The sequence below is a fragment of the Diplotaxodon limnothrissa genome, linkage group LG4, assembly GCF_057381915.1.
Source record: "Diplotaxodon limnothrissa isolate DT_005_m linkage group LG4, D_limnothrissa_male_GT1.1, whole genome shotgun sequence".
NCBI classification, from domain to species: Eukaryota; Metazoa; Chordata; class Actinopteri; order Cichliformes; family Cichlidae; genus Diplotaxodon; species Diplotaxodon limnothrissa.
Genome location: NC_140599.1, coordinates 27,578,713 through 27,603,575, shown reverse-complemented (window position 1 = coordinate 27,603,575; position 24,863 = coordinate 27,578,713). Strand labels below are relative to the sequence as shown.

General features: G+C 40.4%; 1 protein-coding gene across 2 annotated transcripts; it reads left to right on the top strand.

Annotated features, from left to right (window-relative positions):
• The first annotated feature begins 129 nt into the window (after positions 1-129).
• Positions 130-23,934, top strand: LOC146634053 (SH3 and cysteine-rich domain-containing protein 2-like). 2 transcript variants are annotated; one of them, XM_085352735.1, is made up of 11 exons: positions 130-213; positions 9,343-9,691; positions 11,109-11,203; positions 14,060-14,144; positions 16,225-16,340; positions 17,144-17,213; positions 17,429-17,505; positions 17,616-17,704; positions 20,330-20,381; positions 23,112-23,249; positions 23,836-23,934. In XM_085352735.1, exons 1-11 carry the CDS (start codon positions 130-132, stop codon positions 23,932-23,934), a joined length of 1,254 nt encoding a protein of 417 aa, XP_085208861.1. The 2 variants fall into 2 exon arrangements, with proteins under 2 accessions (XP_085208861.1, XP_085208862.1); XM_085352736.1 differs by having other exon boundaries at positions 133-213; positions 17,408-17,505.
• Positions 23,935-24,863: the final 929 nt, after the last annotated feature.

The window sequence follows — 24,863 nt, the reverse complement described above, 5'->3', positions numbered from 1 at the left end:
GATCTGTCACACTTTGTCAGTCTTTTAAATGGCTAAATCCGGAAATCTTCTACCGACTGGACTCTATTTGAGGAGTTAAAACTTTTACTGTTTGTGTCTCGAACGACGCTTCCCACTTCTACACCAATTATGACCGAAAACAATGAGATGGAGTGCGACTCGGAGCTCCAGCGCTCTCCAAGCAATATGCCCATCCAACCAGTGACTTCCAAGGCAAGTACCTAAATTTGGAGTTTGGTTCTTTTTCAGATGCCATACAGATCATAACATACACGTATTTGTGCCTAACGAATCGAAAAAGAACAGTATCAGTAGACATAAGTGAGTGACTTTGCTGAGTAGTTAAATGCACACACTGAACTATTAATAAGAAGACTTATTTTATTCATTTTAAGTGTATTCTTCTCCTTTGATGGTTTTCTCCACCTGCATCTCCACCGTTTATGTAATACTGATAACAACACAATTGCAGTAGTATTCATCACGACTGCGTCACTATAGATGTAACCTCACACGTAAGGTGTGATGTCATACTGTCTCCCCGTGTCTCTCTTTCTGTCAAAATCCATTAGAAGCAGGCGCACACAAAAGGGTTCAAGTGTGTGTTTTTAATGACTATTAGGCAGCAAAACCAACATGTAATAATGGAAGTGTTTAATGCTTTTGTCCATTTGTTATTTTAATTTGCTTCTTTTTTGATGAGCTGCAGTTTTTTTGCGGACATTGCAGCACTCACGCTGTTTCTTCTATGCTGGCAGCAAGTTTATATTGCAATAAATAAGACGCTGCATTTGCTTATGTGAATTTTGTGTCTGTCATATACACAGCTACTAGTGTGCATGTCTAAGATACAAATGCCCTTTCAGAGTGTCTTTATGAATCCATTTAATTTGTTCACTCAGCTATATAAACAAAGATTTGGGGCTGCCCTCCAAGCTGTGGAAGCTTTCCCGATGTCTGCTTCTTAATGGAAGGACACATAAGATCAACCAGCTTGATACAACTTTCCCTAAGTCAAATCTACCCTATGACTCTTTATGCCACCCACACACAAACACATGCACGCTGCTGACATGTTTGGAGGAAAGTGACACTCCGTGCAGCACAGTCACATACTTCACCAGCCTCAGACTGCCTCTGTGCTTCATCTAAATGTTTGATGTCCTCTTTGAAAGCATACAAGTTGACGTTGTTACAAGCAATTTTAACACCACTTACTCCAGGCGTTCTACTCCAGCTCTCCTCTTCTCACCAGCTGCTACTGGTGAAAACTGGGTGTGAGCCTGTTCCAAGCTGGACTGATTGGTATTCAAATGATTCACCGGTTCGCTCTGGCTTCATCGTGTCACAGCCCTCTATAATAAAAAAAAAAACCCCATCAGTTTGATCATCTGCCTTTGGTCTTTCAATCTATTGAGTTCTCTGTGGTGTGGGATAGATTCAAAATTAACCATCAACCTTTATGCTAGAGGAACTCATCCTTTCGAATGAATTAAATACCTGGCCATTGAAGTGTCAAAGTAAAAATGCAGAGTTTTTGTCAGCTTGGCTCTGGAGGCTGTTCCTCACATAAAAATACACAGCTACAGGGTGACATTTTTGAAGGAATCTAATCAGACACATAGTCATGTGTCCGTGATGGTTTTTATTAGACAACAATGACAGGGAGGAAACGAAAGAGGTAACAGATGCTCCCCAAAATCCACCAGCAGCAAAATCCCACCAAAGATGGATATCGTAAATCAAGAACAGAGGAAAACAGTGCCAGAAGATTATGAGAAGAGGAAGCGCAGTCTCTCTCTCCAGCTCCCAACAATAATCTGTAGTGTATTGCCAAGCCTGGCAGAAATGTGAGTGGTGGAGCCAATTACATGCCCGAGTAGCAGTCATCAGCCTATAGTGTTGCTCTTTTTGTGCAGAGCAGTTTGATCTCTCTGGGCTGTTGATGCTTTGGGAGCTTTTTCTGTGATGGAGGTGCACAGGTAAACATCTTCTCTCCTGGATGAACACACAGGATGATGTCTGAGCGCAGAGATATAAAGGCGTAAACATGTTTTTGGTTGATATACTTGTTTGTCAGCTTGCCTGCTGAGTAATTACAACTCCCACAATCCATCCGTGTGTCCACTTCGCATTCTTCATTAAACCCTCTTAAATGGATGTGAGCGCACAACACACACACACACATATGCAGCTGACTGAGAGATGAAAGGTGACTGGCTTTCCCTACAGTGAAGCTGAACTGTCTCAGTTTCAAAGCTAAGTTACAATTAATCTTAAAGAGCTTACATTCAAATGTATCTTTTTGTAATGGATGGCTTTCTTTTTACGTTGAAACGTCCAAAAAACTTTTTTTTTCTTTTGGCTATTCAGGAAAAGGCAGTTTAACAAGGCTGAGCTGTATCACCTTGTTTTCACTTTGTCCAAAACATCAACTGGGAACAGACAACCAGGAAGTGTGTTTTAAATAGTAGCCTATTATGTGTTCTTATACTAAAATAGTCTTGATTAAATAGTCTTGGTCTCGATTAAATTACAACCAGTTAGTTGTAATATCAGAGTCGTCAGGATTGTAATTAAAGCAGTATTTAAAACCAAAATAATAATAAAAGAAAGAAAGAAATAGAGCCTCCAGTCTAGCTAGTGGTTGTGTAAAAACTGGTACACTCAAAAAGGTGATGCAAGTGTGCACGTTAAGCACTATTTACTAAATTCAGCAGTGGTACTGAAGCAGCACTAAACAGAAGTGCAGTAGGCTCTATTAATGGTGCTACTACATTATTAGTCACCAATTTATCCTGATGGAAAAAATTTAAGTTGTGCCAAATTTCAATCCATAAAAAAACTATTGAGACATTTAACTGAAATTACCACCCAAACCGCAAACTTCATGGTCAGACTAAAAGAAAATGGATTTGGGTTTTTACCCCAGGTGGTAATAAACACCTCTGTAATGTAGATGGTTCTAAGAAAAAGCACCGTCTTTATCGACATCTCTTTTAATTCATTTAAGGATAAAGGAGTGGTTGCTGTGAAGACAGCATCGAAGACATCGAAGACAGCATCGCATGGGAGAGAACATTTCACTGCATCACTTTTGATGGATACAGCAGTCATCATTTGTCATAAAGCAAGCAGGTTTTATCATGTGCACCTGCTCATGTTCACACAGGCCATAGTCATTACTGCCATTCAGGTTGAACTCTTCCTAATCATCTAGCAGGTGCATGATTTCTGGTGTTTTCGCTATATTTCGGATGTACAAACATCTTTAAAGTGACGCTCACACTTTTGGCTTTTTCTTCAGAAGGGGATATGACACAGATCAGATAGATGTGAGCAGGTAAGTAAGTCAAATCAGGAAGCTGAAGTGGGCCAAGGTCGTCTTTAATCAGTGTAACACCTTCACTGCTGTGATGTTTATTAATGTGACACTACAAGGAAAAGTGTGAGATGCTGAAATACTGGACACTAGAAACCTACAGGAGCACAAAAGATACTCCACACTGCTATTCCACAGAGATCATCTCTGCTGTTAAACAGTCCTTGAAAGTGATTGTGTGTGTGTGTGTGTAAATGATTGACGGTGTGTACATGCATGTGTGATAGTAGCAGAACGTAGGAGGCAGCCTGTGATTATGCATCTTTTCTCATGCACTGAGAGCAGGAATTTGCCAGGATTCCATGCATAATAAGAAATTTCGATCAACCCGAGAAATGTTGGGACATAAAACCGCTCCACATGTGCTCCTTGTAATCATAAATACAGCTGCTCGCTCATATTTTTATTCTATGTGATTCTTTTTCCCGCTGTTGTGTTTCACTTTAGTAAAATCTTCGCGTTTGTTCGGTTACAACTGTCGGAGAAGAGTTGAAGCCACACAGTGAAAATAATTATATGCTGAAATCCATGTACCTGGTATTTGATGGTGACAGTTTCCTCTGAAATGACATATTCTGCTGATGACCTAGAATTGGAGGGAGCCAGGAGACTGTGTCTTTCAGAGCGCAGTTATAACTCGGTTATCCTTCTTAAGGCTGAAATATCCTCACTTAGAACAAGGTCAGTCACTATGACGTGCATCATTGCAAAAAAAAAAGAAAAGAAATGTACCTCGTTTTTTATAGCGCAACTAGCTGGAGTGATTAAAGTGGAAATTCAAGGGTAGACAAATTAAAATATTGATTTAAGGTCATATAGACTTGAATACTGGTTTTGACTTAAGGCATGGATCAATTGCAGTAACTGTTTTTTCCAATCCGTGCAGCACGTTCTCTTTACTACTGCTGATGGCAGAGCAGAAAATTGGCACACTTCAGGAGTGATGGGGAAGAAAGGGAATAAGTAAACCCCCCCCCCCCCCCCCCCCCCCCCCCACACACACACACACCCTTGCACACCTATAGAGTTTTGACTTATAGTAATCCTACTGGTGTTACATTTCTAAACACTGAAAACATGTGATGCAGGCCCCACTCAGACCATCTCACCAAATTCCAGAGTGCCTATATTATCCTCATATTCCCAGTGGGACAAAGGCTTTGTTGTTGAGTCTTGACCTCTGGGCAGACTGGAGCATCCCATAAATATCTCAGACTGGCCCCATTAAATTTTGATGGCGGTATTCGAGTGACATAAAAGTCTTATCATTGAATTATGACTAGTCAATCCTCGCTGTTCCGCTGTGGAGAATTGATTTTGTACATTTATGCTGGCAACATGTGAGAAAGGCAGAGGTCTGTTGTAATACGGATCGAAGATGTGAAAATTGTGGGCTTTTACAGGTCTGCTGAGACAGCTCGTCAGTCTGCTTTGCAGCAGTGAGATAGGAGCTGCTCAAAGAAGACTGACTCTGCAGATGTGTGTAAATCTGTGCAATATTTTGCATTTTGCATCACATTATTAGTCATGTATGAGTCACAAAAAACGTTGAGGGAGGAACATTAGCAGGCAAGACTTGATCCAAATGCGTCTTTTTAAGCTGAAACGGGTTGAGTATTACTTGGAGAAGTGCAGTTGGGGAAGAAGTGACAGAAGACTGAGGCAGGTCCCGTTGCAGGTCACAGGGATTTTCATAAAAGGAATAATCAATAAATAATCAGCTATAAATCTGGGACTAAAGTGTGGCATATATCGCTTCTGACTCATCGATATCAGCATCTCACCTCATGTGCGGTGGTGCACATGAATGTGCAGTGAAGCTCCACATCATACTTGATGTCACATCGGCCTTGAGTCAGAAGGATTATTCTTTCAGATAATGTTCAAATGGAAGAAAACGGGAATGCTTTTCAGACCCGCACACTGACAGATGATTAGATTAGCTGTAATTGAGACATGTGCTCTATAGCTGGAGCTGTTATGCCAGCACTCAGCCACTCTGATTGAAAGAGCTCTGCTCAAGGCTGTGATGCTGCACATAAAATATGAAGTCAAAACAACTTTGTACTGTTAACATCATTAAAAATATATTCCACCCCATTATATAGTTTATAAGTCGTAATGTTTCATGAATCATTTTGCTTACATTAGTAAGTCATTATTGAGAAAATATTACCAGGTTGCAAACATGTGGGTTTTGCTGTACCTGCTTCAACACCAAATTTATTTTACCCCTCATTAAAAAAAATGAATTACTAATGCAATTCGAGAACAGATCATTAGATGTTAATCATTATTTATTTGGTAAGCATAAATTAGATGCTTGTTCATCCTTACATGACAACTTTTTTAACATTTTTAATCTGACTAGAATAAGATCACACGCAACAAAGCAAAAGGCATCTCTGGCTTTAGACCTCTCTGCAATAAATCATTACTTGTTATTAATCTCTGGCTCTCTTCCACACCATGTCTCTTGTCTTGTCTTCCTCCCCTCACCCCAACTGGTCAGGGCAGATGGCTACCTCTGCCTAAGCCTGGTTCTGCCAGAGGTTACTTCCTGTTAAAAGGGAGGTTTTCCTTTCCAGTGTCACCAAAGTGCTTGCTCATAGAGGGTGATATGATTGTTGGGTTTTTTCCCCTCTATGTATTATTAGAGGGTCTACTTTACAATATAAAGCGCCTTGAGGCAGCTGATGTTGTGATTTGGCGCTGTATAAATAAAATTGAATTGAACTGAATCTCCCAAACTGAAAGTTTTAAGTTATGCATTAGGATCACTGTGGTGCATAGTTCAGTGAAACCCAGAAAACACATGGACATATCCAACGCACTAATTGCCTGCATCCAGGCTACCCGCCTGTGAACATGCATCTATAAGCATCATAGAAGACATGCTGCACATTTCCTGCAGCTAACAACACTTGTGTGTCAAGAAGCTGCCATAAATAGGTGAACGAACACTTGCAGCGATTCAGCTTACAATAAGAAACCCTAAATCCCCAACCAGAAGCTAAGAAATGCAAATCCTGCAAAATGTCCTTGCCCAGATTATATGTATTTAACGAAGCAGTTGGTTACAAAGCGGCGTACTTTATTTCAAAGTTCTAAAAAATAAAGATAAGAATAACACCCTTCGGTGCTCAGAGATGTCTAACAGAGATATAATGAATTGTAGTAGTCCACAGCGTACCTAATCTTCATCAATGTAATCTAATGAAGGGAAATAATTTCACAAATAGAGGAAGCATATGGAGTGTGCAAATGTACATTCAGTTACACTCCTACAGTTTTGTTTCTTTTGCGCTGCATCGATGTGTTCCTCACACACACAGACACACAGTCAAATAGACAAACTGTCTTCATAGCTTATTCCCAGACTCACAGAGCTGTAAACAACATGTCCCTGTTAAGTGATTATGTTTGGTGCTGAGCAGAATGAGCACAGACAGACAGAGCATGTGCGCAGAGTGTATGTAGCCTGCTGATGATCTGTCTCCTCGTCTGTCTGTGTTCATCCGTTCTTTCCTTGCGACGTGACCACACCCTCACACAGCGTTACCCCTTCCATCGCATGTCATTGTAACAAATGTCTGCCTGTCCCCTGGGAAACTAGCATCATCAACCGTACATAGAGCTGGAGGCAAATGTCAGGAACCATTCATTTATCTAGTCAATCAATGTTAGGCATTCTGTAGATAACTGATGTGATGCCTGTTGATGTGATGTTTTATCATTTGACTCTTAAGATTTTGAAATGCACTGAACTTAAAGAACTGGTTTGGTTATTACATCTAATGTAACAGTGTTCCTGCAAAAGCATCCAGGCTGGTAACCGGCCAGAAAAATGATTGGGTATAAAAAGGAGCGTCCAGGATGAGTCTCTCAGAAGCAAAGATGGGCAGAGGTTCATGACTCAGGCAAAGGCTGTGTGGGCAGAGAAATCCACAAATCCAAGTTAACACTCTACCATACAAAGAATAAATTGTAAATATGATCCAGGAATGCTGCAACCATCTCTGGGGAATTTAAGCTATACTGAGGCAAAAAAAGAAACCTGTCTTCTTGTGTGACCAGTCAAAATGTGATATTCTTTTTGGAAATAAAAGACACTTCTCCAACTTAGTGAGGAGAGGTACCATCCAGCACATATGGTGTTGACAGCACACTATAAAGAACTGAACTCTGTAATTTTCCTGTCTATGCTTTCTGGCAGCCTTTCAAACATGTCTTGGGACACTGGCTGCTTTTTTACTCATTTTTTGCCCAGTGGTAGTACCTGACCATTTTCATAGGAGTGTTTTTTACTTGTTAAGCCATTTAACACTGAACTATGAATCATTCAAGCACAAACTCAAGGTATGAACCAGTGTTGTCTAGACATAACAGACAACTTAGCAATGAACTAATTTTAAATTGTATCTTTAGGCACTTTGTTACTATCGGCCTATTACAAAACACAAAACAAGTGTAATTTTATTCCATTTCTTTATTTGAGTCCATGAAAAATGCTAAAAATGACACAGTTTGACAAACATAAAGTTGTATTTTTCTAACAACAAGGTGATTTCCAAACAGCGATTAGCCAAAATTTAAAATATTTCTGCTTCCTGTGTAGATTGTCCTTAAAAAAACCTGAGAAAGCATGACAAGAAAAAAAGAAAAAATGTCAGTTCTGAAAGCTTTCTACAGAAGATGAACACAAAGTCCTGAAGAAAGCAAAGACCTGACAGAGTACCTGAGAGATGCATCCAATGCACACTGCCAATGCAGTAAAACTATACTTGGACAGAAAAACAAACATTGGAGCACCACTAGTCATGGATTGGCCTCCCCAGAACCTGGATATTAACATTACTGAAACAGAGTGGGATCATCTTGAGTGAGAATGGAACCAAAGGCAGCCAACATCCAAAGAAGAGCTTCAAACGTCCTTAAAAAAGCCCAGAGAAACATTTCCTGAAAAATACTTAAAGAAATGACAAGAAAACTAGTGTAAGAGAGCTCGGACCATACCACATACTGACTTTCAAGCTTGTTATAATATTAAAGCATCTGGATTTTATCTCTTATACTGCATTGGCATGCATTTTTCATGAATGTTTGCAGATATGAATTGCCACACTTATTTCTCATTTTCCTAATCTTCCTAATCAACTTTCTTTATCTTTTGTAAAGAACTTCAGAAGATCTGTACTGATATGGGTTTCCATTAGCTTCGATGGCATAGGCAACTTGCAGATCTACAGGGGGACCTTGCTGCATATTGATGCTTAATAATACAATATGTACAGGCTTTAAAGCAGCTATTTTTACAGTCCAGACAATGCTCTTTTCAGGGTAGTCCTTGCTTTTTTCATGATGCCAAACTACACGTTGTACATAAAGCACCATTATTCTGTAATAAAAGTCTGGGTGCTGCATAATAACCCTTTACCTGTGTGTATTCACACATGTTGTTGGTGTGTGAGTTGAACCACTTGTGCTCACTGCAACCGTGTGGCCTCTTTAGTGGAGCCGGCGCTCACTTTAAGGGCCCTGGTGATGGGTTGTTGATAGATGATCGGGCTGAATAAACTCTTGTTTCGTTTTATCACAAGAGTCCTTCTGTCACTACCACTAAGCCAGTACAATTTATACACATAAGAAAAAGCTTATCTTGTTCAACCAAAAGCACAAGCACCCCTTTAAAAATATGAATTCGATCTCGCTGAAGGGGACAGGCAGCTCTTTTATTAATGTGTTGTTTCCTTATGAGGTGATATTGCTTTACATGAGTCAACTTCTTTCCCTAAGGTGTACTGATCTGAACAGAGTGTGATGTTTATGGATTCCGGGATATTGTCTGTGCTGTCTTGAGGGCACATTGGACATTTGTTATTGCTTCTTGCTTATCTCGTGTTTATTTTTAATGCATTATCTTTGTCCCTATGTCTGTCGATGTGTGTCCGTGGGTGCAGCTCCAGAGACTAAAACGCTCATTGTCCTTCAAGACCATGATGCGCAGTAAGAGCGTGGAGAACTTCTTCCAAAGGTCCAACAGCGATGCCCGCCTGCCCCAGGATTTCATCACGGACCCGCCGCCTCCGTCCCCCCCTCTGATGCCTGGCTCCCCACTTGTTGGTGACCGGTCACCATCAATTTCACCATCTCGCAGTCCCAACCCCTCCATCTCCTCCCACTCGCCCTCACTCAGCCTTTCTCCATCACTCCCCGCCAAGCCTCCCCGACCCCAGATTACCCACTGTTTCCAGGACCACATCTTTCGAAAGCCCACCAACTGCCAGCATTGCAAGCACATGATAGTAGGTAAGGTGCCTGATATTCTCACTGGACATGGTCTTTGGTGATACACTTACTCATGAAAACTAAAGACTGAAGAGTTTAGATGAAAAACTTTGAATTTTGTGTAAAATTATTATTCAGGACCTATGATTTATTACCACTTATGTGATTTTAAATTTCCTGTAAAGATGAGAGAGTTGGTCATATGAACAAGCAAGAAAATTTGGACAAGTAATTGGTCTTACTTCTTTTTTTTTCCCAAATCTAGTTGGAAGTAGGCAAGTGGGCAAGTGCATCTGGACAATTGTGGAACTTTCCACTCACCATTAAATTTACTTCACTTAAATCCATGCAGACCCTTGCAGATTTGAAAGCACAGAGACTACAAATGTGGTGTCAGTCTTCTCATACAGCTCCATATCAGACAGAAAACGAGCATATTTAAGGTGCTCAATTACCTCAAGTGGTACAAATAAACAAAATAATAATGATTTCCTGAGAAAAGTGAAGTTTTTAAATCTCACCTCACTGCTTCCTTCTTTTTTCTCTCCTCGATTTAAGTCATTCAATTAGATCTGGACTTTGCTATAGCTCTAGCGCAGATGTGCGCTTTTGTTCACCTCTAAGTGCTACTAGCTTCTAGTATTTCTGCTAAATCTACTTCCTGTCACTGTGACTGATTACAGTCTCCAACCTGCTCCCCCGTGTTTGCTCCTGTGCAGTTTTTTGAAAATTTATTGTTGCATCCTTAGTGGGTTTATTTATGCAACGCATCACTTCGCTCTAGATTTATCTCTGCAGTCCCGAAACAAAGTGTAGCCTCTTTCTCATAAGCTGTTAAACTAATTTTATCTCTCTCTCTAAAACCACTATTTTTCTTGAGCAACCCAATTTATTTGATTGTTGTTTCTGCTCTAATACAGACCTGTCGATATAATCCCCATCTGTGACAAATTCAGAAATCAGTGATCTTTGTTTTCTAGGATAATAACGACTCAACTCCTTAATCCCTAAAACATGAAAAGAGGATTTCTAAACATATAACAAATGGGAAGAAAACAACTGGAGTCTCAGGAGACTTTAGCTCTCAAACACTTAAAAATACAAACGTAAATTACTCAATGCCAAATCGATTATAATTAAAATATGTCCAGCTGCTTTCCAATCTCTTTAAGTTGTTTTGCAAGAAGAGCTGTTCATTATGAAGCTGTTAGTGTGAGCTCTGGTTGCAGTGCCAGCCTGATAAAACTGGGACAGGGTTTGATTTCATTCTCCACCTGAACAGAGAAAAACCTGCACATATGATGTAAGGGCCACTTTGTTCTGTTAGCACTTTCTGCCGAGTGCACATCTGTCGCCTGCTGATTTTTTTTTCTTTTTGTGACTGCTTCAATGTCAGTGTCCCCTGCTTTCATTCTCTCTTCTTTATCCCACTCTGCAGGAAACTCCAAACAAGCTCTACGGTGTAAAACGTGCAAGATGGCTGCTCACCTGTGGTGCACCTCAGAACTATCGCAGCAGCCGTGTCATGGGAAGGTGCGAAATACACACACCAAGAGTTTGATGTTGCCCTCATTTATAGCACTGAGAGTTTCTCTCAGCATAGTCACTAACTGCACACTTCGGTCTGCTCAACTCTTTTAAACTGATTCTGTTCCCTGATTTAGCACTCTTCAGTGGAAAGTGATTGTTGCTTTCATGTTTTTCCATTGCACTTCATGCCAGGCTATTGCTATGATAAACCATCTTCTTCTGTGAAATGAATAGGAAACATAAAAAAGTAGCATTGGCTTTGTTTGTGTCTGGATTGCAAGAATAGAATGGCTACTTATTACTTCTCGTGTTCATTTTTGGCAAGAAAGCAAATATTTCAGTGATTCATTGAAATAAACGTGTTAACATACAGCCAAATGACACACCGACATGAGACTCTGGGTAGTCCTGTGGAAAACTAAGTGTACTTAATAAACTGATAATCACCATAAAGCGGTTTAAAAGAAGTCTTGGCAGTTTGCTGGTCTGGAACATTCAGGTGGGTTTAAAACAAAGCTGCAATTTTTCAATGAGTGCAAATCCGGCAAATTCATTCCAAGAGAAATTTTTAAAAATCGAAAAAACAAACAAACAAGCACTACATCTCAGACTCTACAGGCCTCAGTTAGCACATTAAATGTTCAACTCCATGACAGTATAATTAGAAAAAGACTGAACAAGTATGGCTTCTTTGGAAGATTGCCACAATAAAGCCTATTCTCTCTAAAATCAACATGGCAGCGTGGCTTATATTTGATATATTGGATATATCAGCACAAACCCACTATCAAGCATGGTGGTGAACAGCTTGTTTTGTAGCCATTGAAGCCACCTGGGCACCTTGCAGTTATTGACTCAACCATGAACTCGCGCCGCGTATATCAGTGTTCCAGAGTCAAACGTGAGGCCACTTGTCTGACTGAAATTAGGTCACGCAACAGAGCAATGATCCCAATGATCCCAAGCACAGCAGCAAATCTACAACAGAAATGCTGAAAAAGAAAAGAATGAAAGCATGCAGTGGCCCATTCACAGCCCAGACCTTAAGGGAACCATAAGAAAGCTGTGCGCAAACAAATGCCCGCAAACCTCAATGAACTGAAGCAACACTGTAAAGAAGAGTGAGACAAAATTCTCCACATGGATGCGAGATACTAATAGAGTCATACGGAAAACAATTACTTCAAGTTATTGCTGCTTAAGGTGGTTCCACAAGCAACTGAATCATGGGCTCTACTTAGTTTTTCACAGGCCTGCATAGAGGCCCAGAGGGGCAATGAAACAACCTCCATATATGCAGTTTATTGCATCTCCTCATTGCTCTTAATCAAAGCAGGAGAGTGCAAAGCTAGAGTGATCCGTAGGACTACAAGAGTCCCGTTAACTGGAAATATGCAAGGTGTTCATGCTGTGGACCTCATTAACATAGAAGACATTTAGGGAAGGCCTTATTTTTCGAGTCATGTTGCAACATGCTCGCACATTTGCAACAAAGAAGTGACTAAATGTGGAAATTGTTAAGAGGTTGACATTTTATTTTCTGATTTGTTATCTGATGTTCAGTTTCACAACTCCAATCATTGTTTTGTCATATTACCAACACACTTTGGATTACAAGCATGAATTGAAAACCTGACCACAAAACCCTGTGCACTCTGCAATCAATTTAATTTTTTTAATAGAATAGCTTTAGGTACAGCGTTAATGGGAAAGAAAAAAAAACCCCCACAGATGAATCAGTATTGTATCACATCAAACACATTTATTACATCAACACACAGACTCACACGTATAAACACTGAAACACTCTTGACCTGCAGGCAGTCATTTTTGCTCACCATATGTGCAGTTTCAGTTAAATTGCTGAAAAAACACAGATGCATATGGCAGAAGGAAAAGTGCTGTTTTGAAGCTGTGAAGTGCTGATGCTACTGAAATAAAACAATTAATCATTGCACCATCCTTTTAGGGCCATCATTAGCAATGTTTAATTTTCTTTACTACTGCTTACATAAAGAGTATTTCGCACACTTGCGGCGTAACGGTTAGATGTTACAATGTGGATTTTTTTTTTGTTATCATGAAAAATGTCATATTATGACTGTTTGAAGGACAATGGTAGAAGGTGAGTATGATTCACTAGGCAGAAAATTGGGAGTGATTTCAGACACAGCTTTTGTGTTTATCCTCTAGTGTAAAGCAGAGGACATTAGCATGCAGCAGGAGGCGAGACCTTCTGAGAGCCACTTGGAAAATTTTAAGAGCGCTGTACTGAAGAGAGCTCAGTGCAGTTTGACAGCAGTGCACAAACAGAGAGGGGGAAAGGTAGGGTAATGATGAGGGCAGCGAAAGCTAAAATATCATCAGAGCACAATCTGGGTGTGTTTGTGGAGAACAAAGGTAGCCACTTATTGCCTTTGATCCGCTGAGTGTTTCTCTCTTCAACATAATATGACAAAGTGAGTGGCTCATTTGCAAGTCAAGGCAAAGACAAACCGATATCTCAGCTGAAACTCTCACTGTGCTTAATTCGGTGTGAAATTGCAGTCGTGCTGACACATACACACGGAGAATCACATGTCCGTGTCTGTGTCTAAGTCATGCGGCCACAAGTAGTGGTTGAGTGAATTTATTGTTCATGATTAGCAGCAGAGAGAGCTCATACGTGGCTTTGCTTATTTTGTTCTTTCCTGGAGCAAGTGAGCCCAGTTAATTGTTTCACTTACATTTTGTACGTGTTCTGTATGAATGCTCAAATAGCACTACAAAGAGATATATGTTGAGCTATGTGTTGAGTCTATAAACAAGAAGTTATGGCAGCTTATAAAATCCCTTGTGCTCTGTTCTCCCCTCCATTAGTCGGGAGCATTCAAGCGAAACTTCAGCTCGCCAATGCTCGTCAATGACCAGTTGGCTGTCGTCAAGGAAGTTCAGCCAAGCCAAGGTGAGCGCAGTCCGAGTGTGCATGTGGTTGTATGAGTGAATCCGCTGGTTGGGTTTGCTTGTGTCCCTGTGCTTTTGTTTCGTGACGTTGCTCTTGTCCAGCCTTTTGGGTTTTACTTTTCGATTTTTCTATTTTTTTTTTTTTGCACTTTTGCTTGTAATGTAATAAAAAACAGAAATGTCTTCACCTCACCTGGCAACGGACGAATGTGAAGTGGAAAAAGATAAAGAGAAGGAGACAAATTCAGTTTCACTTGGAGGTGATGGACCGTCTCTACGCTGAAAGTATGTGAATAAATATTTATAAGTTCTAATGTTTATGTTTTTATATCTCTGTTTATGAGTTGTGCTGTATATCCTTGGACTGGTGAAGAGGATTAATTTATTAGATAGGCACCACAGTTGCATGTTTAAAAATTCATAAACATTGAAATGCTGCCCACTTTTTTGATTGATGGTAACCCCAAATTCACAAACATCCACCTTATTTCATTCAGCAAATGCTGGGAATAAATTTCAAAGAAAATTATATTTTTAATCAGTTTTCAGGTCAGTGTTTGTCTGCTCAAGGCCAAATCATAGTGGTACGAGTTGCTTTTACAACCACTGGACCAAAGTGCTTAAATTTGTTCTTCCTTTTATGGTCACCGCTGAAATGCAGCTTCATTTTTCTTTGTCATACCTTTGGAAGAACACCTTTGAACGTGACACAGTCATCTGCCGTAATGCATGACTCACATCAGGGTCGGCGCCCCATGCTGTCACTTGCTTGTAGTACTCATGAGTCAGGGTACAATGAACCTACAACTCCATCATCACCTCGAGCTCAGCACCATGATGCCTGGGACTTTGCCAGGGCCAGCTGAGAGTGCAACCTGCCAAGCTCACAATCACACATTACACAGTGTGCTCATAATTATGCTAACAAAAGGCTTGGTAAAATGTTTACACACATTCATATCAGACAACAGGAGGTACTTAATTTCCCATCAAGTACCTCCTGGCCACAATTTACTGTTCTCATATTAAACCTCATTTATGAGTCTGCTAGTTGCGGGAACTTAACGGTCTACGTTGCAGTCTTGCAGTGATGATTCATATGTGATGAATGTGAAAAGGATTTCTCTGTTTAAATGTTAAGGTTAAATCTGCCAAAGAGAACCTGATACTGATGATATTCTCGGGTCAGAATGTTATCAGTTAACTGATAATTAACAACATTATAATAAAAACAGACCTGAAGCTACTTTACATAAAAACTCTCCTTCCAGTCTCAAAAGAAACCTTAAGGATCTAAAAAAAATAATTATTTATATGGAGCAGTGGAGTGTAGAGTCTCTAAGCTTGGCTTCCCATCCCATCATTTACTCATCTGCAATTAACTTCTCTCTGCAGAAATACCTTCTTCAGTCAGTGTAATGAGCTTTATCGACTCTAAATACCTGACTTAATCATACTAAATAACACATTGCTGCACAATTTCTTCTGTATACAGAAGAAATGACTTTGGTATGAAACTACAGGTGATTTCAACTCCATCCTGCACAGGCACACGCACACTGAGACACATCTGGCCCTGCAGCAAAATCCCTCTACCCTCCTTCTGTTGAGCTGGATGGGGAAAGAGCTGAAAAATCTAATTCCCAACTTCAGAAATAGTGTGATAGCACCCAAGCACTGCTGTCTACATGAAATGCAGCAGCGAAGACTTTCAGAAGATTTCCATATTTTACATTTCGTCTCTTATTCCCTTTCTACTCTTTCTACAGTTTCACATCTGTTAAAGCTATTAAACTAAGACACATCTCTTGCCACTAAGTTAAATAAATCAAAGCATGTTAATTCATTGGAATGTCTTCATTTTCTTTTGAATTTTTGGCTGCTGTCCTCGCAGATCTAAAGTAGGCCACTTTGGTTCAGGACTGACTGTGTTACAGCAGTTATATTTAAACCCCTTGGTTCCTCCAGATTGGCACAGGCACAATAGTCATGATGTACAGTGTAATCTCAGCGTGTAGCCCTGATTGTAGTGTGTCCAAAGTCTTTTAGTGAATAATTTACGTGTCTGTGTGTGGTTTCAGAGGCACCGCGGATGCGAGTAGACCCTGTGTATGCCGCCTTGCGCTACGGGACGTCCTTGGCACAGATGAGTCGCTCCAGTTTTGGCAGTTTGTCAGAATCACCAACGCGCAGCTTGGTATGACATCATAGGCCTGTGGGTGGGGGTAGAGGACAGTTCAGTCCCGTGTGTTTGACACAATAAACAACACTGGTCCGTTAGCTAACTTACTTATTATATTAAGAGAACTGACAGTGACATTCCCTTGTTAAGCCATATTTTGTAAAGGGTGCATATGGTTTTTTTTTATTGAATTATTAAGAGTTAATACATTTAAGAATGCTTTAGATTCAGATTTATTAGGTATTATCAGAACAGCCATTAAATTGGAAGAAAATCTTTAACATAACAATATTCTTGTCTTCTTAGCTACCTTTTTTAGTCATAATATAAACATGGAGACTAATTCAAAAAGCTCTCCGAATCCTCTGAAAAACAGCTGCAAGCCATCTAAATCAAACTTGTAAACCCTGAATAAATGTTGCGATATCGGAAAGTAACAGTTCAGCTACAAATATTTGAGACTGATCTGTGTACAGCTTATAAGCAGCAAATATGAAGCAACAGCCAAGAGATGTTTACTGCTGCTCAACATTGGACCAAACACCTCGCCTCACCAAAATGTTGCAAAATGTTGTCTGTTTATACACATTTGAGACTGATAGAAAGCTTCTCATCTAACTTCTCCACTGAAAAGAATGTGCATGCTTGCTAAAATGTAAAATGTTCACATTTTGTGAACCGCAGGTATCTCTGAAACCTGTTGAATACATGAACTTCCAGCATACTGACTGACAACAAGGTCACCCACTATCAAATGCATCCTCTCTGGCCTCCTGGTGCTGATATTTTATTGCTTCCTCTCTATGTCCTTATTTGAGGGTGAGGGAGGAGAGGAGAGGCAACAGAGACAGTCCAGCATGGAGGAAGAATTAACTCAGGAGACAGGGGGTAAAGACGTCTCTGTGTCTGTGCCTTGATGTATGTGGATATGCACATGCGCTGCATGCCCTTGCCTATGTGTGTCTATGCAGATGTTGTGTCGCGCATAACTTTCTGTGCGTGAGAGAGAATTACTGTGGCTGCTTGTAAAAAAACAAAAACAATAAAACGAGTGCTTATGTGTGTGATTAGCGACTTTTAAGACATTTTCTCGCTGATTCCAGATGATCCTATCCCCGAGCCAGAGATCGAAAAGGAGGTAGACGAGAGCAGCGAACAAACTCAGACTGCAGAGGAGAAGGTACCGCTTTGTTTAATCCACCTGTACATACTTTCATCCCTTGTTGCTCTATTCCTCAAGCGTGTATTTCTGTCTCACTGCCTCCCCTTCCTGCATCTCCCTGTAACCAGGTGCCCAAGCGCATTGAAGTCCACTCTATCCACACCTATGTAGCGCTCTACAAGTTTCTGCCTCAGGAACCAAATGACCTGGAACTACAGTGAGTAAAAGCAAAACAACCTGACTATGTGCAAGGATTTTTATAGCTATATGCGTGTGCATGTCCAGGAGTGCTTGTGTGCAATTGCTTTTTTTTAGCATTGCGTGTGCAAATATGGTCGGTTTTTGTTCGTGTTTTGCCCCGGCTGTTGTTCCTGCAGGATGAAAATGTCCCCACCATCTGCAAAGGACGGTGCCAGGGCGCCCTTAAGGACGACTAATTATAAACTCAAAGCCCATCACTGTCCCCACGCAGAACTAGTGACTGAGCTGTGTTCCCAGCAGGGAAGGGGATAAAGACACTGAACAACTGAGAGATGAAAGGGAGGACATGCATGAGAGGAAATGGCATAGAGCGGAAGATTATCAGAGAGAGAAAGAGAGAAAACAGATGGAGAAAGCAGAGCGCTGTTGTCAAAGTTAAAGCCCAAATACAAGAAAGTAAGATCAGACCATTGTGGATGGCAGAAGTCAAAACATGTACCATATTCCAGACAGGTCGATTTTAACAAACCAGTACATGGATATGAATTCTGCAAAAATTATTATCAGAAATTTGATAGTTTAATCACCTAAAAAAAAGATAATTTTTATGTGGGCAGAATCTCAGTTATCTAATCAGTGTGTATTATATTTGTAGTGATGATGAGTATAGGTGGTTTGACTATAATGGCTCACAAACACACAGCTTACATGAGAATGAGTGGGTTTGGGGGGATTTACATTTATTTGGATTTGATTTGTAAGGACTGACAACCTGTCCATGATGTACCCCGCCACTTTCCCACTTTCAGCCAGGATGTGCTCCACCCCAGCTGGTTTCAACCATTTTAGGATAAGTGGTTAAGACAGATGAGGTCAGACAGTAGTCTCCACGGATTATGATGTTTACAGATGACATTGTGATCTGTAGTAAGAGTAGGGAGGAGGAGAAAGACAGAGGTAGAGAGGTAGAGGTATGATCCGGAGATAAGGAAGACAGAATATCTGTGTGAATTAGAGGGAAGTAGTGAAGGTGGATGAGTTTAAATACCTAGAGTTAACCATCCAAAGTCATGGACAGTGGACAAGAGAGGTGAAAAAGAGAGTTCAAGAAGCGGGAGTGGGTGTAGACAAGTGTCAGGAGGGATTTGTGACAGACAGATAGCAGCAAGAGTGAACCTGTTGTGATGTATAGTTTTGAGAGAGAGAAAAAAAAGCTGTAGGTGGCAAAGTTGAAGATAACATTTTTGTTTGGACTGAATGGAGGGAAAATTATCAGAGTATATCAGAGGGAACGCTCAGGTTGAGCAGTTTGGAGACAAGGTTGAGAGGGTTTGAACAGAGAAGAAAAACAGCATATTGGTTATATTGGACCAAGGATTTTGAATATGGAGCTGTCAGGCACGAGGGAAAGAGGAAGACTAAAGAGAAGGTTTATGGTTGTAGTGATGGAGAGATGGAGGCAGATGACCCGCTGTGGCATCTTCTCAAGGGAGAGGTTGAAAGAAAATGAAAAGATGGACAGAAATGGATGGAATTTAGATAACATTTGTACTTATTACAATGATAATACATATGTAGTGGCTTGCGTTTCATCTCTGAGTAGCTTTTTTCATAGATTTCTTTGAGACTGAATAGCAGCTAATCTCACCACTAGGCATTGTGAGGATTTTTACAAAGAAACCTATCTGCTCTTTCTGATGCCCTCCATATTGTCAGGAAATATTGTACATGTAAAATATAGTATTTAAAAATTGAAATAGCAACAGTAAAGGTATAAAAATACTAGCATTGTTAAGTTAGAACCACTATCCACTATCTATTACTACCAGGAAACTGCTAAAGTTGTCTAATTCTGCTGTTAGAAATATACAATATAGATATAAATGCTTAGTTAGATAGACAATATAGGGCGCGAAAACCTTTATAAAAGATGCATTTAAATATTTAACTGCGCTCCTTTGAGACGCTGCATGAGCAGAATTGTACCAGTCACCTAAGAAATATGACTCACATGGTAGTGTGTGTGTGTGTGTGTGTGTGTGTGTGTGTGTGTGTGTGTGTGTGTGTGTGTGTGTGTGTGTGTGTGTGTGTGTGTGTGTGTGTGTGTGTGTGTGTGTACCATGATCATATAGGGCAGCTGTGAATGCAGACATCCGGGAGACAGAATGCACCGAAATGCAATTGGGACAGCTTCTCCCTGTATATCTAGGACAGTGGGCATACTGTGTATGTGTAGAGAAGTCTCATCAAAAATTGGTAGCATCATTAGTATGCAGGCCAGGCTGGCTGCAGATCGGGCCTAGCCTTCATTGCTGCAGCAGACACTATAGAGTTATATTTCATGTAGACCTCATGACTTTGTTTTCAGCTGTTCTGTCACCTCTACAGCGAGACACAAAGACTCACCCAAATTTTAACCTCCACAATGTTGCTACCACGGGTACACTACAGCTTTCTGTGGCAGTTAGATAACTGTAATATTTTGTGCTTGCAATCAGCTCTCCTTTCTTCCCCCCTACTCCGTTGCCTTTCCCATCATGTTTCCCTCTATTGTCTCCCTGTCTCTTTTTCCTCTCCACCCCAATTACCTCCCTTCTCATGCCCTTTTTTCCCATCTTCTCTCTTGTCTTATCTCTTTTAGTCCTGGTGATCGGGTGCAGGTCACTGACGACTCTAATGAGGAGTGGTGGAAGGTGGGTAATAAATCATTTGCAAACATCTGTGTGTGCTAGTTGGTGCATACCTGGTGATGTTGGTGTGTGCTGTGTTTTATTTTCCCCAAGTTCTCAGAAGTGTGTGTGTGTTTATGTGTGTGCACATGCATTCATACTGCGCATGTGTTAAATTAGGTCTTTAAACCAAGCTTTTAATGCAAAACACCTGCTCCATTTTTGCCTGTCGCAAACATGTAAGGAGCCACAGACAAAAATAGAACATAATTTCCTCTGAAAATTACCAAAAGAGTTTAACATAATGAACTTGGCTACTGTTGCAGTCGCGTAGAGGCCCTTATTGAGTCTGTAATGAGCTTCACTAACTCCCAATGGAAATAAATGTGCATTTGTGTGTGCGCCCGTGTGTTTCAGTTCACGAAGAAGGAAAACGCATCCAGAGTGCAGATTTAGCGTACACTCTGTGAGCATAGTTTTCGCTTGAACTTACGTAACCCAAAGCGGAGCAGCACATCAACATATTCATTCCAAGAAACCTTTAAATTATGTATAATCTGTGAATCATCTGTTCATTACTAATGTATAGTTTGTGAATCACTTCAATAAACACATCAACACCTGAGGCAGAGGGTGTTAAACTGTGAAACATTGCTGCATAATGAGGTATACCCAGTTATCACTGGCAAGAAAGGGATGAAATCTGTTGTTTATGTGTGCGCACCTGGAAAACAAATGTTTCATCCTTCTTATACAAACAGCAAAAATGGGATGATTTGCCACTACATGAGGCAGAATTTTAATTTAGAAAGTGTTGTTTCTCTCATTTCTGTTTATGATGGTATAACAATAAAGGTGCCTGCTCAATTATACTACTAAATAACTAAAAGTTCATTTGGGCTTTGCTGTTATGAGATGGAAGCGGTAGATATAAAAGTGTTCAGTTCTTATCAGTCAGTCTTCACTGAAAAACTGTTTAAAACTAGTATGAATGAATATTTGGTGCCAAATTACTCATTTTGGGGGACTTTAAACAGGCTTTAACAATATACTGTCTGCCTTCTACTGGATAGTTACTGCAGTGAATAATGTGTTTTTGGCAACAGTTTTTTTGGCAACAAAGATGTTACTTTGTTTCAAGAAGACAAAAAAAACAACTAAGGATATTGCTGAAACTACTAAAAGTGGGCTGAGAACTGTCCAATGCATTATTAAAACCAACTATCATCTAAGGAAGAGATGTGGTTGGAAAAAAACCTTGAACGATCGTGGTCAGAGGTCACTTTGACGTTTGGTGAACTCAAATAAAGTTTAACAGTACATCTCATGGCTATATTTAATAGCAAAAGTAATTGCAATTCCACATGCATAATACGAAGAGAATTCAAGGGATTGGCACTAAATAGCAGCCCTAGGAAAACCACTTACCAGAGCTAATCAGGAAAAAAAAGGCTTCAATTTGCTAGAGAATAAAAAGATTGAGTTCAGCAATGGAAAAGGGTCATGTGGTTTGACTTCAGGTTGACCCTGTTCCAGACTGATGGGTGCATCAAGGTAATAAGAGAGGTGGATGTAGTGATGCATCCATCATGTATAGTGTCTACCAGACAAGCCTGTTAGGTCAGCATTAATAGCTAGGGTTGCTTCAGTTGGTCAGGTCTAGGTACAGCAGTTTTAAGTGTCCAGAAGGTCAGCTGACTCCCTGAATATACTGAACGAGCAGGTATTTCAATGGATTTTTCCATGTGATGAACTACATGGGCCTAATCCAAGATTATAATGCCAGGATTCATGGGATTCCAAGTGTGAAAACGCATGGATTTTCACACATGGATTGGTCACCAAAGAGACCAGACTTTAACCCCACGGAGCATCTTTGGGATGTTCTGGAGAATACTTTAGACAGAAATCCAACTCTCCCGTCATCAATACACCGTTCTGGATGGAAATAGATATTGTGACACTGCATGGCTTTATTAAAATGATGCCAGAGCGAATACGTGCTGTCATTTCTATATCTGTGGGTAGTCTGTGTATTTATTTTTAATATTTATATAGAGACGTATAATTATATGTACTGTAAATATCATACATTCTATATCTGCATTACTGTTTGTTTTTGGGTTTTTTGCACGACACTATCACAGATTCCTTGTTTTTTACAAAGTGATTCTAATTCTGATCAAAGCTAAAGCTAAATGTGGTTCAATGACATATTAGAGCATTAGACTTTGGGGGTTTTTGGCCAGGCAGTTTATTATATAGAGCAGGGGTAGGGAACGTTAGTCCTCGAGAGCCGGTGTCCTGCAGGTTTTAGATCTCACCCTGGGTCACCACACCTGAATCAAATGATTAGTTCATTACCAGCCTCTGGAGAACTTCAAGACATGTTGAGGAGCTAATTTAGCCATTTAAATTAGCTGTGTTGGATCAAGGACACATCTAAAACCTGCAGGACACCGGCTCTTGAGGCCTGGAGTTCGAGACCCCTGATATAGAGATTTCCAACAATCCTCTTTTAAGATTGAACTTGACAACAGTGGAGCAGTAAAACTCCAGATTTTCCATCAGAAAAACAATCAAGTTGGATTGTCAGCTAACAATTTGGGTTGAGTGCAGTCTGGTGGGCCAGTAAGCGCAGATCAGGCTATCATTGCGCAATCTCATTAACTAGATCTAAAGAATCTGTGACAGCTATCTTGGCATCCAGATACAGTTTAAATGCTGACTGAACTGTTTTGGTTCATTCCTCAGGGTAAATGTGGGGACAAAGTTGGTTTTTTCCCTGCCAACTTTGTGCAAAGGGTCCGACCCGGAGAGAGAGTGTGGCGGGTTATTCAGGGCAATCCCGGCAACCGAGAGAGAGGACACATGGCTGTGAGGGAATCCCAGGTATACTAATGGTGGAATACTGGTTTGAGACTTAATTTATTTTTGTTGATAGCTTCACCGTTTTTTCATTGTAACCATCAAAAGGCTATTATGGCAACCCAGCATACACTGATGATAGGATTCCAATTCTCAATTCATGAAACCTGTCCTGTGAAGGGTTTCAAGGGACTGAAGCCAAATCCAGTACACGCTGTGTGAGAAGTGGGGTGCATCCTGGTTAGAGAGCGATCAAAGGATTGGCACCAGCATTATCTATGTCTGTTTGTCTTTGCTATGAATAAGGCTCATCATTTCCAGATTGTATAGACCGTTAGAAAGAAAACCCACATTGTTTTTTGACCTTCAGGGTCACATTCAATCAGTTTTCATCCACTGATTTTTATTCATATACACACAAAGAGAAAATTCATAGTGCTTAGTCACAAGTAAAAAACCTGTAGGCAGTTTACACAATAACTTTCAGATTTTTTTAAGGTCTGTTATTATTTGTTCTTTTAAAAACAGTTTTTATATTGGTAAAAATAATCTTTTATTCTAGTTTCCTCTTAGAAAACAAAGCATCTTATTTTCTGTTTCCTGCTTTTAGATTTGTGTGGGGAAACGAGAAGAGGGTGAGGTGTTTCTAAAGCTGAGCAGTGGAAAGAAGAAAGGGCTGGTCCCAGCTGATTCCATAGAGGAGATTTGAACCTTTGTGCACAGACCACCATCTTTCCACATCTACTTTCCCCAGGGATGCACCCATTTTAAAACTACCCCTCTTCTGCCTCATTCCCCTGGCTAAACAACTGCTCCAGCTTCTCCAACTGGTCAGCCAAACACAGAAAAACTAAAAACATAATACACACTTCTGCAAGGATCTGGAACCACAGCCCCTCATAAACACATGGTTTCCAGCTCAGCTGGTTGATTGTAAGCCTTTAATGGAGGGGGCAGTTATGCAATTGCCCTGCTCTAGTTCTCTTGTAGGTTTATCTTTTCAAAGCCAATAAATCGATGTTTAGTAGACAAGGGTGGTCAAAAATGCTTTAAAATGTCTGCTGGATGCCAGCTCAGATTTAGTTTTTCCTCATCAAACAGACGTCTACCAGCGTGGGAGGAGGCTGAATCCTGTCATGGGAACATGATGCTTCTATCAGTGTCCTTTTCTTGTTTCTACCCACTCCGTGTGTCTCATTCCTATCTGCTAATTTCAGGGTCTCTGCCCTGGGGACTGATATCAGCTTCGTGTAGACTGCTACAACAATAGGCACTTGCCAAGAACAACCACTGCCAGCTATGGAAAGCTACTGCCATTTAGACAGACGGCAGGATAGGATGAAAGGAATACACCAGATCTGAAAATTGTCTGTGGTTTCTGGCTGAGTTACGACTGCACTCAATGATTTGAGCGTGCAAAAAGAAGAGGTTTTTCACACAAAAATCAAAAACTGATTCTTTTCATTATGAAATGACAATTAAAGTATGCTATAAAAATTGTCCAGCATCTTTTAATTTCTGGTATGAAAGTCTGTCAAACCCTGTGATCATCACTATCTACCCAAAGACTCAGAGTTTACCTTTTCGACTATCCTTAAAACAAAAACATGAACTCCCAGGAATTGCCTGAAAATTGTT

Excerpts from the sequence above, each read along its gene's own strand:
- LOC146634053 (XM_085352736.1), top strand. The coding sequence starts at position 148 with ATGGAGTGCGACTCGGAGCTCCAGCGCTCTCCAAGCAATATGCCCATC. Across the intron at positions 9,692-11,108 it reads TTGCAAGCACATGATAGTAG|GAAACTCCAAACAAGCTCTA; the intron begins GTAAGGTGCCTG and ends CCCACTCTGCAG. Across the intron at positions 11,204-14,059 it reads AGCAGCCGTGTCATGGGAAG|TCGGGAGCATTCAAGCGAAA; the intron begins GTGCGAAATACA and ends CCCCTCCATTAG.